The sequence below is a fragment of the Dioscorea cayenensis genome, chromosome 14, assembly GCF_009730915.1.
Source record: "Dioscorea cayenensis subsp. rotundata cultivar TDr96_F1 chromosome 14, TDr96_F1_v2_PseudoChromosome.rev07_lg8_w22 25.fasta, whole genome shotgun sequence".
Taxonomy (NCBI): domain Eukaryota; kingdom Viridiplantae; phylum Streptophyta; class Magnoliopsida; order Dioscoreales; family Dioscoreaceae; genus Dioscorea; species Dioscorea cayenensis.
In genome coordinates this window covers 17505401-17518584 of record NC_052484.1, presented here as the reverse complement: position 1 = coordinate 17518584, position 13184 = coordinate 17505401, and the positions used below count along the sequence as shown (strand labels likewise).

Below are 13184 nucleotides of genomic sequence, written 5' to 3'. Positions count from 1 at the left end.
GACATATAACATAAATTTAATAATTTCCCCTTAATCATTCCTTCCATGTTCCTTCATATACTTTTCTCGTGTAGGACTATATAGGTTTGTTAGACGGGACGCATATTGATGCGTCCGTCTTACCTCAAAAAATACCTCGGTTTTGTGGTCGTAAAGGCCCATCCCATAATGTGTTGGCTGTTATGAACCTTGATTTGCAGTTCACTTACGTGTTGGCGGGTTGGGAGGGATCAGCGAATGACTTCACTGCCCTAAAAGATGCACTAGCAAGACCACAACCTGAACGATTAAAATTGATAGAAGGTAGGAAACTGAGTACTAGCTAGTGAATTAAAATATTACATGAACGAACAATTGACAGGTGTCATTATTGTAGGGAAGTATTATCTTGTAGACGCCAATTATATGACTATGCAAGGGTTCATAGCACCGTATCGAGGTGTTAGGTATCACTTGAAAGAACATAGTGGAAGGGCGCCAACAAATCCAAAGGAATAGTTCAACCTTAGACACTCGATGCTACGGTCTCATGAAGAGCATGCTTTCGCAATCTTGAAAAATCGTTTCAAGATTATTACATCACACCCTTTCTTCCCTTTCAAGACACATGTTAAATTAGTTCTTGCATGTTGCATAGTGCATAACTATATAGCAGGTGTCGACCCAAATGATATGCTGATGCATGAAGAAAGCACACAAAATGATGAGCAAATCATGTCATCACAGCCCCGATCACAGCGAGAACAACGGGAAGAGAATCGGCAATGGATCAAACTTAGAGACAAGATAGACATGTGGATGATTTATAGTGGTTTTGTGTGATTATCAACAGCTTGCCTTGTTAACTGTAGTACTGCGAACATCTTTATCGTTGCCTATTTGCTTTGGTTGCATTTTTTTCCAGCATGGGTTTGCTTCGTTAGACTAGCATGTCTGGACTACATGTTATCATTAAATGCTTCAGTTCTTGAAGTATTTTTTTCACCTGCCGAGTATTTTCATGTTTCCCTTGTTATTTCAAGTTTTTCATGCTTTTACAGTTTCATAGTTTCTTTTCTTTTTCATTAATTCACTTGTTTTCTAGAATCCTAATTCCATGGAATGCTAGTATCATTTTGTCTTATGTTGTTTTCATGCTTAACAATGTCATAGTTTCTTTTCTTTTTTCATGATTCACTTTTATTTATAATCTAGCAGCAGTTTCTTTTCTTTTCCCATGAATCTCTTGTTTCATAATTTTCTTACATAATTCATTCAATTTCATGATATGAGATATGGATGTGTATGGTTCTGCACAAGCAACAATTTACACCAGATAGATTTAAGAATCTTACATAATTACAATTTTCCAATAGAATTCCAGCTACTATGGAGGGCATTGAGCATACAATGGAGAAGTCATCATCAAAGGCTTCTGGCAGCAAGCGTGGTACCCCTAATAAGCGATGGAAGGCTGAATACGATAGCTTCTTGATCCCACTTCTACAGTAACAAGTAAGAAAAGGGCTGAAATGTGACAAATCATTCAAACAAGCAGCATTTGTCTTTGCTGTTGTCGCTATCAATTCTAGGTTCAATACTGAATTCAGTGCTGAGAACGTTGAAAATCATTATCGAACTTTGAAATCATGGTACGCGGAGATAAAGAAAATGAGAGATCTCAGTGGTGCAGGTTGGGATGATGCCACGAAGACCATCACCCTTGATCCCATGGTTGCTTTAACCTACATCGAGGTAACATGACCCAACTTTACTGGTAATATTAGTATGGTAAGAGCATGATTATATCTGTACCATGTTGTGTATGGCATTGTAATATAGGCCCACCCGGCAGCGAAGCCTTTTATAAACAAACCAATTGAACATTATAAGGCATTGCGGGTTATATGTGGCGAGGACAATGCAACGGGCGCGTATGCGACTTCTGTGTTCGCTGATTTGGGGGATAACTCGGAACATGAAGACAACAATATCAACAACTATGATGAAGAACCAATAGAATAGCCAAGTGATAATGATGCCGATGTGAACTCTGTCCCACCTGTTGTGAGCAACCCTACCACCTCATCTACCCCAAGGTCACAACGTTTAAGTAGGGGTTCGAAAAATCCTTCAATGATGGGTGATTTCATTGTTGTGGTGGGAGAAATGGCATCTACCATTAAGAACCCCACACACTGGACAGAGAGCTTGTATGTGAAGGTTATGGAGGTTAATGGTTTTGAAAAGAAGGAACTTGTTCAGGTGTTTGATTTTCTGCAGTTCCGTGAGATTGAGGTAAGATGATTCATAGTGAAGGACATGGATCTGAGGAAGGATTGGATTTGAAAATTTTCTATCGAGGATGGTTTGATTCAGCACCTACCTCTTCGGACTTACTTGACTGATCCCTGCTTCCGGTAACTAGTTATTTTACTGCATGTTTGTGCATTTCATGCATCATGACCGCCTCATGTTTTGTGATGGGTGAACATAGCATTGTCCACCTTGCTGTGGTTGCATCTGTTTATGCATTTCATGTTTCGTCTTTTTGCATTCATGTTTTGTCTGGACATGCTTATCTTTATGTTGCTCTGCATGGTTTGGATATATGTTTGTTTCTCACTAACATGGCTTTCCTTTTTGTTGATTGGATTTCAGGTAAGATAGGATGGCAATGATGAAAGGCAATTTGTGACATTGCACTGAGGCACTGTTCTGTAATATGACACAAAAGTTCAAATTGGAGTGTTGGTGGGGCAAAAATGAAGGGCACTTCGATGTTAATCTTTTGCAGCCATTGCGCATCTGATTTGCTTGAGTGTCAAGGTAGCATTAAATTGGTGTTATTATGTATTATTTCAATTGTATGAATGTCGATGTATTTGCAGGGTGTCTGAATTATTTTATTTTTACGCTTAAAACGAGTTTCCATGAGATTATTTCTTCTTAACTGATTTATACAAGCGTGGCGGGGAAATCAGGTGGCACAGAGTGCCACCATTGCAGCCATCTTGTATAGGATTTGGTCCCTTCGATTTTTTTTTCTTAAAAAGAAAATGTGCCAATGAATGTGCTTAATTGTTGCTATTGCTACCACCTGAGCCATGCCAAGCAAATACAAATTGCTTTCATTCACCAATACTGAGGAACTGAAAGAGGATATGATTTGTACACTGTACAAACTTATGACAAGGTATCATTTCAATTAAAATATCTGCATTCGAAGGCATTGTATTTTCTGTGAATTCATCATATGTTCATAATTTCTTTTATAGTTTACTGAAATTCTTTGCAGGGAGTTGTAGGTTGTTGATAAGGAGTTGGTTGTTGTTGTTCTCTGACTATGTTCTTTCCACCGTTGTTCTCTGACTGCTAAGAGGAAGTTGATTGTTTGCAGTGAAACTTTGATATTTTATTTTAGATTAGGAATTTCATACTGATGGAGTTGTATATCCTAAACGCTGTTGTTGACAAAGAGAAGGATGAATTTTTGCAGGGAGGTGGATGTTGTTGAGAGGACTTGGCTGTTGCTGTTCCCTGGCTTTGTTCTTTCCATTGTTGTTCTCTGATTCTGTTAAGAAGGAGTTGAATGTTTGCAGTGAAACTTTGATATTTTATTTCAGATTATTAAGAATTTCATGCTGATAGAGTTGTATATCCTAAATGTTGTACAAACTTTGCTATTTTATTTCAGATTATTAGGAATTTCAGCCAGTTTTCTAGTTCAACTTGGGCATAATTAATTAATTGTGTATATCTGGTGGATATCCTAAACGATGTACAAAGTTTTAATTTGCAGCGCATTGTATACCCTAATGCTGCTTGTTTATAATAATACAAGTTTTGTGGGTGTTTGATTGTATGCAATCATAACAACCAGTGATAAAAAACTCTTGTTTATCCCTTTTTCAATTCATGGTTTCCAATTATATTAATAGGAAAAATTTTAAAAAACTTAAGGTAAACAAAACCGAAGAGAAAGAATCACTTAATGAGATTTTTCACTATACAACAACAACCATTTATGTAATGTTTGTTATATTGATAACCCATTTGAAATTTTAATTTTGTGTTTAAGGAAATAAAAAAGTTAAATAATTTAAATAACGTAAATTTTGAGTTTAAGGAAAAAAAACAAAAAAAATTTAAATATTGCAAAGTTGAAATTAACCCAATTTATAAAATGTTTGTTATATTGATTACCCATTCGAAACTTTTAATTTTTGGAATAAGGAAAAGAAAAGTTAAATAACTTAAATTTAGAGTTTAAGGGAAAGAAATAAAAAATAATTAAAATATTGGAAAGACAAAATTAACCCGATTTTATGAAATGTTTGTTTATATTAATAAACCAATTAAAACTTAAATAAATTTTTAAGGGGTGATTTGCTTTTTTATTATTATAACATTTTAAAATAATTTATAACCTCTCTATCAAACATGGAAGCAGACACCTCTAATTGAACTCCCCACTTCTACCAAAGTAACCATTTTAGACTTCCATCATTTCGGTACCTCACTTTCGAACCAAACACACCTCTTCTTTGAGAAGAAATATTGAGGTTATTTTATGAGATTGAAAAAATATATATTTTCATGGGTCTCTCATAATTAGAATGACGACTTGGTGAACAAGTGAATATTTATAAATGTTTGTAGAAATTACCTCCGTTTTTCTCCCTATAATAAAGATTTGCAATAGCTCCTTGGACCACGTAAATTTGTTGTTTTTATTGTACTTTCTTTTCTCTTTCTTCATTTCATCATTTAAATTATCGCTTTTGAAAAGTTTTGCACTAACAGATGATAGAGCAATTTGGACTCCCAAAATCCGTATATAAACATCCATATTACCAAACCTAGAGGTGCAAGATGGGCCGGCCCGGGCACGGTGCGGCCCGAGCACTGTACGTGCTCGGGCCAGCCCGGCCCGGCTTGCAATCGTCCCGGGCCGGCACGGCCCACCATACAAGGGGGGTCGGCCCAGCCCAGGGCACGGCCCAGGCCAGCTGGGCTGGGCCGGCCCGCTTTTTAAAATATTAAATTATTTAAATTCTTTAAAAAAATATTGTAAAAAAATTGTAAAAAAATACTTTTAAAAAATACTAAAAAAATATGGAATTTTTTTAAAAAAATCTAAATATCATAAAAATATAAATTTCTTGATTGTAAAAAAATATACAACACATAAAGACTATAGAAAAAAATAATTAAAAAAATATGCAAAAAAATTTTTAATTTACATGAATACAAAAAAGATAAACTTTTTTTAAATTTAACATAATATTAGAAAATAAAATTACATAGAAAAAATAGAGATAAACTAAAAATAAATTACAAATAGATCTAGGAAAAAAATTGCCATTTATTTAAAAACTATGAGGACAACTTAGAAAATTATCCCTTGTAAACTAGCCGTTTATTGTTGTTAAAAAGGGTAAAAAAGTAATTATATTTTAAAGTCTAAAAATAGCCTTTTAAAAAACTAGCTGTTTTATAGTTGTTAAAAGGCTACTAATGCTCGTTTTCCAATATTTAAATTAGTTGGAAACAAATACAAAAAAATAAAAAACAGTGGCCGGGCCGTGCCGGGCTCAAGCAACGGCTAGTGGCGGGCCGTGCTGGGCTGGCCCGCGTGCTTGGGCCAGCCCAGCCCAGGCGGGCCGCGGGCCACCAAAGTGTGGCTGCAGCATCGAGGCTGGTCGTGCAGAGCCGTGCACGCCCAACTCAGTCTTTGGGCCAGTCTGGCTTTCGGCCCAGCACGGCCCAGTTTGCACCTCTAACCAAACCATAATTCATGGCACAAATTCATATCACTTGGAATTAACACTTTTTAGTTTGAAAACGCAAGAAGCTTATAAAGAAAAATATTGAAAAATAAGTATCAAATACATTCAAAATTATTTTTAAGAAAAAACCAACAATATGTTGCCAAAGCCACTTGGTTCAAGTAATTAACGGCATTAAAAATAAATTTTTTATGTCACATGTAGAGTGGTGAGGATTCGAATCCTCGTTGGAGAAATTAACTCACGGATGATGTCGCAACCCACACTCATGCGCCATAGAGACAGTCACTTGTTGCCTTTTTTCACAAAAAAAAAAAGTGCAATGCATATACACACTTTCGATGGATCCAGTGCATTTGCCTTACCATAAACAAGAAGAAAAACTATAAAAGTTGTCAGCTCATGATGGATTTGAAAGCTATACCTACTATTAATTCATGGGTAAATTTTTTACTAGATCACTAAACTATGGCTTATTTTCACTTTGATCACCGAACTTCAATTTGTATCAATTTCGTCACTCAACTTTAATTTGATTTCACCGAGCAATAAATCAAGAATTTCAACTCCTAATTGATTACATAGTTGTTTGAAAATCCGAATTAGTCCTCCCTATGACACATTATTAAGTCTATTGGAGGTGTCTATGTTATTGAAAAAGAACTACATCATTTATTTGGGGGCCGAAATCCTTTGATTTATTACCTATTGAAATCAAATTAAAGTTGAGTGATCAAATTGATGCAAATTGAAGTTTGATGATCTAAGTGAAAATGGGTCAAAGTTTAGTGGCCTACTAAAAAATTTACTCTCTAATTCATAGATGAATATAACATAAGTAATTTAACACAGTACAAGTGGTTAAAATAGAATACAAGTGTTTATCTTATTTTATATTTGATGTTTAATGGACAACACAATTTTTTTTTTCTTTTAATGTTGTCTGATTTGCACAAAGATTATAATTTTTTTAAAAATTATTTTAATATCTTTTATATTGTTCAATGTTTATTTTGTAATTAAAAAAATTCAAGAATAGTATTTATGAATTTTTCTCGCCTTTTCTACATTCACCACTCGATTTTTTATGATTAATGAAATTATTACTTTATAAAGACATTTTTTTTAATATTCAGATATATTAATTAGTAATTAATCACCAAAAATATTTGAAGTAAGAAATTAAAATTTAAAAAAGCCCCAATTTTATTTATTCATGATTTATATGATACTTTAAAAACCAATATTAGGCATTTTTCTATTTTTCTTTTTTAAACAAAGGACAATTATGATTTTTGGTTGATTTGTGCTGATTAGTTTTTGTGCCATGGCCATGATTTCAAGGTACATAATTTTCATCAATTTGTACTATATCTAGACATCTTTTTTTGCTGTACTTTCACTTTATTTATAAATTAAATGAGGTATAAAAATTGTGTTGGGTTGTAACTCAAATTTTTGGATATCAAACACATTTTACTAAGTGAGTGACATGAGTCCAAAAACCCTACTAGTGTGCTTGCTTTTTTGGGCCATGATGATGGAGGAAAAGATATCCATGGAACTTCATGTTACAAGGTCTCTGACAGGGGAAAGGTATGGTAGGTTACTATGCAAGAACAAAGCAAAACCAATATTCAAAATATTGTGTACATGACTGTTTTGTGATATGAAATAAGTGGTTTTTTTTAATAATGTAATTTTTTTATTTAATAATAAAATATATATATTATAAATTATTTACGAGCTTAGTACAAAGTTAAACCGGTTTTAATGTGATTTTTAAAAAAAAGATGAATTTTTCCGTTTTTAGCTTTTTATTTTTATTTTAAATGTTTTTTGTCCTTTTTGGGAAACGAGATCATTATCCCGCTTTTAGTTTAATATTATTATTATTATTATTATTATTATTATTATTTTAAATTTTACACAATTGTTCAATTTAACCCTTTAAATGTTTTAAATTATATTTCAGTTTTTAATTATTATTTTTTTACACTTTAACCCCTCATTTCTTTTGTGATTATTTAAATAATTTATTTGTCAACTTTTAAATAAAAAACAATTAGAGTGATAATTATAATTATTATTAAAACGGGAATCATTTTATCAATATTTTGAATATTATCATTATTAAAGTGATAATTATTGAAGTAGGAATTATTGAAAAATTATTTTTATTATTATTACTAAATTATTATTGAAAAACAGTTGGTTGTCCATCTTCCCGTGTACCATAACCGCTTTGATTGACTACTTTCCAGTATATCCATTTCGTTACGAATTCTTATGAATTTGGGGTGTTCTTTCAAAGGTCTTCGCATTATAAGATCTAGGCAAAGACGTGGACCATTGTAAGGGTTCCAGTATCCTTCATTTGATATAACTTGAAACTCTTTGTAGTATACATTAAAAATTATCTCAACCTTCTACACATCATCAATAATAATTTACTAATAATAATAATTTACTAATAATAATAAAAATAATTTACTAATAATAATAAAAATAATTTTCACTCTAATAATAATAATAATAATAACAATAATAATAATAATAATAATATTTAAAAATATCAATAAAATAATTCCCATTTTAATAATTAACAATAATAATTCTAATTTCAAATAATGTTTTTTATTTAAATAACATTTTTTCTAAATTAGGTTAAAAAGACCACAAATAAATTATTTAAATTATAAAAAATGAGGGGTTGAAGTGCAAAAAGTTAGTAATTAAAAATAGAAATGTAATTAAAAATATTTTTAAAGGGTTAAAATAAAAATTTTATAAAATTTTAAAAAGTAAATAAATAATAAAAAACTAAAAGCTAGAACATAACCCCGTTTAACAAAAAAACAAAAAACAAAAAATAAAAATGTGAAAACAGGATCAATCTTCCATTTGCAATGAAAATAGAAAAGTTCATCCCGTTTTCTTTAAATTACATTAAAACCATTTTACCTAATTTCGTTAATAATTTAAATTGTACCTATTTTTGTAATTATTAAAAAAACCAAAATAAATTTTGAAAATATTTATTTGGTAGAAATAATAATGAAAAGAGTTGCATTATTAAAATCAATTAAAAAAAAGAAAATTACCTATTGTTTTATGCCGGATTGTAAATAAAAGTCCAAGAAAACAAAAATGGAAAAACTATAACAACTTCAACGGAAGTGGATGAACATGGCTACATAGATAGACATAAAGAAAAGCAAAACTAGAATAGATAGTCTACTAGAAGGAGATATAATATGGGCTTCTTCCAGATAACTCTGGTGAACTAATGAAAAACTAGTTGAGTATGTGGACAAATGCATAAAGATCATTCATCTCATTCTCGTGGTATCCCAACATCTCTATACTTCTCTTCTCTATGTTGATCGAGTCCTATAATTTAATTCTTTTCTAATATAGTAATATGAAAGCTGCATACATCTACATGATAAAAATATAGTTAGTTCTACACAAGACAAATAAGTGAAATACAGTGTCTCTATAGATTTGAAAATGTGTTCATTCCGCACAATTAAAAATGGTATTAATGGTAGCACTAGCCATTTATATTTGGCAAACAATTGTTTTGTTGTGGTAATATTACTCATGCTTTAATAAAAGAACCAAGTCTTCCATGCTTTCATAACTCGGGAGATGTTAGACCATGTCTTAACTCTAGTGTTTATTATTATTATTATTATTATTATTATTAGTAGGTTTTTTTTTTTGGCAATGTGGACAAATAATCTCAACACATATTTTATATTATTAAAACTTCAATCATGCATTCGGAGGGAATTGAACACTTAACCTCGTCAAGTGTCTTAATTGTTTGACTTCTACATGATAATGTAATATTACTATTTATCAATGTTTAAGTCTATTCCCATGATATATGTATTCTTCTCGGTACTATTAGAGTTCGATGGGTCCTATGTGTGAGATGTTGTATCCCTTTTTTCTATAGTTGTATGTCAGAAAATTTATTAGTTTTATTTGATTTTTGAAAATCTTTTGAATATACATGCGACATGATTTTCATCGGCTCATGTAACATATGATCAGATTAATAAATTCTGAAACTTATTGATATTAATAAGTCATCGTCACCAGTGCACAACTCTATCTCACCTAAAAAAACAATAATTAATAAAAAAATTTAAGATAAAAAAGTATATATAATTTCCTTTCTTTGTCAATGAGGGGGCAGTGAACAAACAAGCAAATCAAACAAGCCTTTTATTTTGTGCCATTGTTCTGAGATTCCAAAGTAAATCCAACTCTTTTCAGCTCAAACACCAAACAACATCCATTGATCAAAAACAGACTTCAAGAAAGAGAAAGCAATGGCACTCCATTGCTCAGCCATTCATCCACATCACACTCCAAGAACCACTAATCCCAATACTCCTGCAAATCCCCAACGCCAAGGTACCAAAACAATCCCCTTTTCTAGCAATGCCCATCACCTGTTCGACCAAATTCCCCTGTCAGATACCTTCACTTGGAACACCCTCATCCGCTCCCAAACCTCCGAAGGCCATCCCCACCACGCCATTCTCACCTACCACCAAATGCTCCTCCGCGGTGCCCGCCCAGACAAACACACCATCCCCCGCCTCCTCGCTGCATCCCGCCTCTCAAACTCGTTCTTTGATGGTAAGCAAATCCATTGCCATGCTCTGAAGCTTGGCTTTGCCTCTGATGACTATGTTATCACTGCTCTGATGGAAATGTATGGCTGGTTCACTGGTTCCAGTGATGCACTCAAGGTGTTCGACCACTCGCCTAAGATAAATTTTGTATCTTGGACACTCCTGGGTAAGCTCTATGCAATGGAGAACAAAGCCTACTTTGGCTTTGCAACTGTTTTATAAAATGGTGGAGTTGGGAAGTACAGTTTGATTCTGTTGCGTTGGTCACTGCTTTGCGTGCCTGCATGCAGTTGAAGTCAGTGCATGAAGGGAGGAAAGTTCATGAGATTGCGAGGAAAAGCGAGTTGGAGTTTGATGTGTTGGTTGGGAATTTGATTTTGAAAATGTATGTTGAGTGTAGTGGGATTGAAGAGGCTCGTAGCTTTTTCGATCAAATGCCGACTAAAGACGCTGCAAGTTGGACTACAGTCATTAATGGTTATGTGCAGTGTGGAGGGTTCAATGAAGGGCTGAAAATTTTCCGGCAAATGTGTCTAGACGGAACAAGACCGGACTCTTTCTCGGTCTCTGCTGTTCTTCCTGCTTGTGCTAGAATGGCTGCACAAAAACATGGAAAGGAGATTCATGCTCACACCATAAGAAATCATTATGGGATGAATTCTACGGTCCAAAATGCGCTGATGGATATGTATGTGAAATCAGGAAGTGTTGAACTTGCTTCTGAGATCTTTGGAAGGATGGAGGAGAAGGATGCTATCTCTTGGACTATCATGATATTCGGCTATAGCCTGCACGGGCAAGGAGACCTCGGGGTCGCTTTGTTCCATGAGATGGTGAAGCAAAATAATGAGTCAATTGACAACATGACTTACACTGCCGTGCTTCATGCTTGTAGCAGTGCTTGCATAATTGATGAGGGGAAGGTTCTCTTTGATCAAATAAGCAGACCTCAGGTTGAGCATTTTGCTCTGATGGTAGGTCTGCTATCTCATGCAGGATATTTTGATGAAGCACAAAAATTCATTGAGAAGCATCAGATTGGATCACGCACTGAAATTCAAAGAGCACTCCTGAATGGGTGTAAAATTCATGATAATATGAAACTGGGCAAGCGAATAGCTGAGCAACTCATTGAATTGGAGCCTCTTAATGCTGAGAACTATGTCTTGCTCTCAAATGTTTATGCTGCAATTGGCAAGCGGGAAATTGCGAAAGAGCTGAGGGAGACCATTCATGATATGGGTTTGAAGCCAAAGATGGCATATAGCTGGATTGAGCTGCGAAGCAAAGTTCATGTATTTGGTGTTGGAGATGTTTCTCATCCACGCTCACAAGCCATACACAGGAAGCTAGGATATCTGAAGAATAAGATGAAAAAAGAAGGTTACATACCTGATAATGATTTTAGCCTGCATGATGTTGACCAAGAGAGGGGATGTATTGTTGATGATCATAGCGAAATGATAGCCATTGCTTTCGGGTTGATTAGTACCCAGAAGAGCATTACTTTGAGAGTGACTAAAAATCTTCCTGTATGCCGAAATTGTCATGCTTCTGCAAAGATGATATCAAAGATTGTTCATCGCGAGATCTTGTTAAAGGATCCTCAGCGGTTCCATCACTTCAAAAATGGTTCTTGTTCATGTAATGATATCTGGTGAGTGATGTTAACAGATGAGAACCTCCATTTTGAAATGCAGAAAACTGCATGAACGAAATGATCGGTGCCGGTTTTCTTTGACTCTGCAATGGATTCTTCGGCGAGGAATATAATTGAATTATTGCTCGCTTGCATGAAATGTTGATTCAAAGAATTTCTCATATGAACGGTTCACAAGCATTGTTGTCGGGTTTGCTGTATGTTTGATAGCAGATGGTAGAATTTAGCTGAAGATGTGAATGGTTTGAGAATATATGGCAACCATTCATGTTATTCTTTGCTATGAGGTTGATGTAATAAGAGCTTTGATTAGCTTCTCAATCGAAATATGATTTTTTTTTTTAAGTTTTTAATGAACAGATGTATGATTAGATTGCCATTTGACTGCGTGTGCACTTGAATTTATTGGTATTCAACTTCAAAACTTGGAAGCAAACAAAGATGAGAGTAAAACACTTGAAAAGTATGGAGAAAATTTATACATAAAAAAATAAAAAATAAAAAGAGGCGTGGATGCATATATGTATATATATTTTACAAAGCTGGCAAGCACCGCCTTATAAAGAGATGTCAAGTGGCAGATATGTATGGTGTACCAATTACAGTGGTTTAACGATTCTCTTAAAGATAAATAATAGTATTATTACAGTATTTATACCAATTACAGTGGCTTAACGATTCTCTTAAAGATAAATAATAGTATTATTACAGTATTTATATAATATTCTATAGAGTATCCACAGTGCTGCAATAATATTGCCGATCTATAGATTTGACTCTAGGGCTGTCCATTCACCGTTCTCATAACATTTCGTTAAACCAAGCAGCGGTTGTTAGTTATGGAAATTCAATTACATAAGAAAATTACTTATAATTCACAAGATAATGAAAAAAATAATAATAATTCTGAGCATAACTCTGTAGCACAACCTCAAATTCTCTCCACAAAACAAGGGTCATACGAATATCCACGGCCCATAACTGCCATCAAGCTCAAACATATCTCGATGTCCAACCAACGCTCAGATGAACGTTGTCTCGGTACCCCTGTGATGGCGCGAAAATTTCCCGCCAAATCCCTCAATAAGAAGAGAAAAA

At 33.7% G+C, this 13184-nt stretch overlaps 1 protein-coding gene across 1 annotated transcript; it reads left to right on the top strand.

The window, feature by feature from the left end:
- Nucleotides 1-10117: 10117 nt before the first annotated feature.
- LOC120276208 (pentatricopeptide repeat-containing protein At4g33170-like) lies at nt 10118-12087 on the top strand. Its single transcript, XM_039282932.1, has 2 exons — nt 10118-10543; nt 10672-12087. Exons 1-2 carry the CDS (start codon nt 10118-10120, stop codon nt 12085-12087), a joined length of 1842 nt encoding a protein of 613 aa, XP_039138866.1.
- Nucleotides 12088-13184: the final 1097 nt, after the last annotated feature.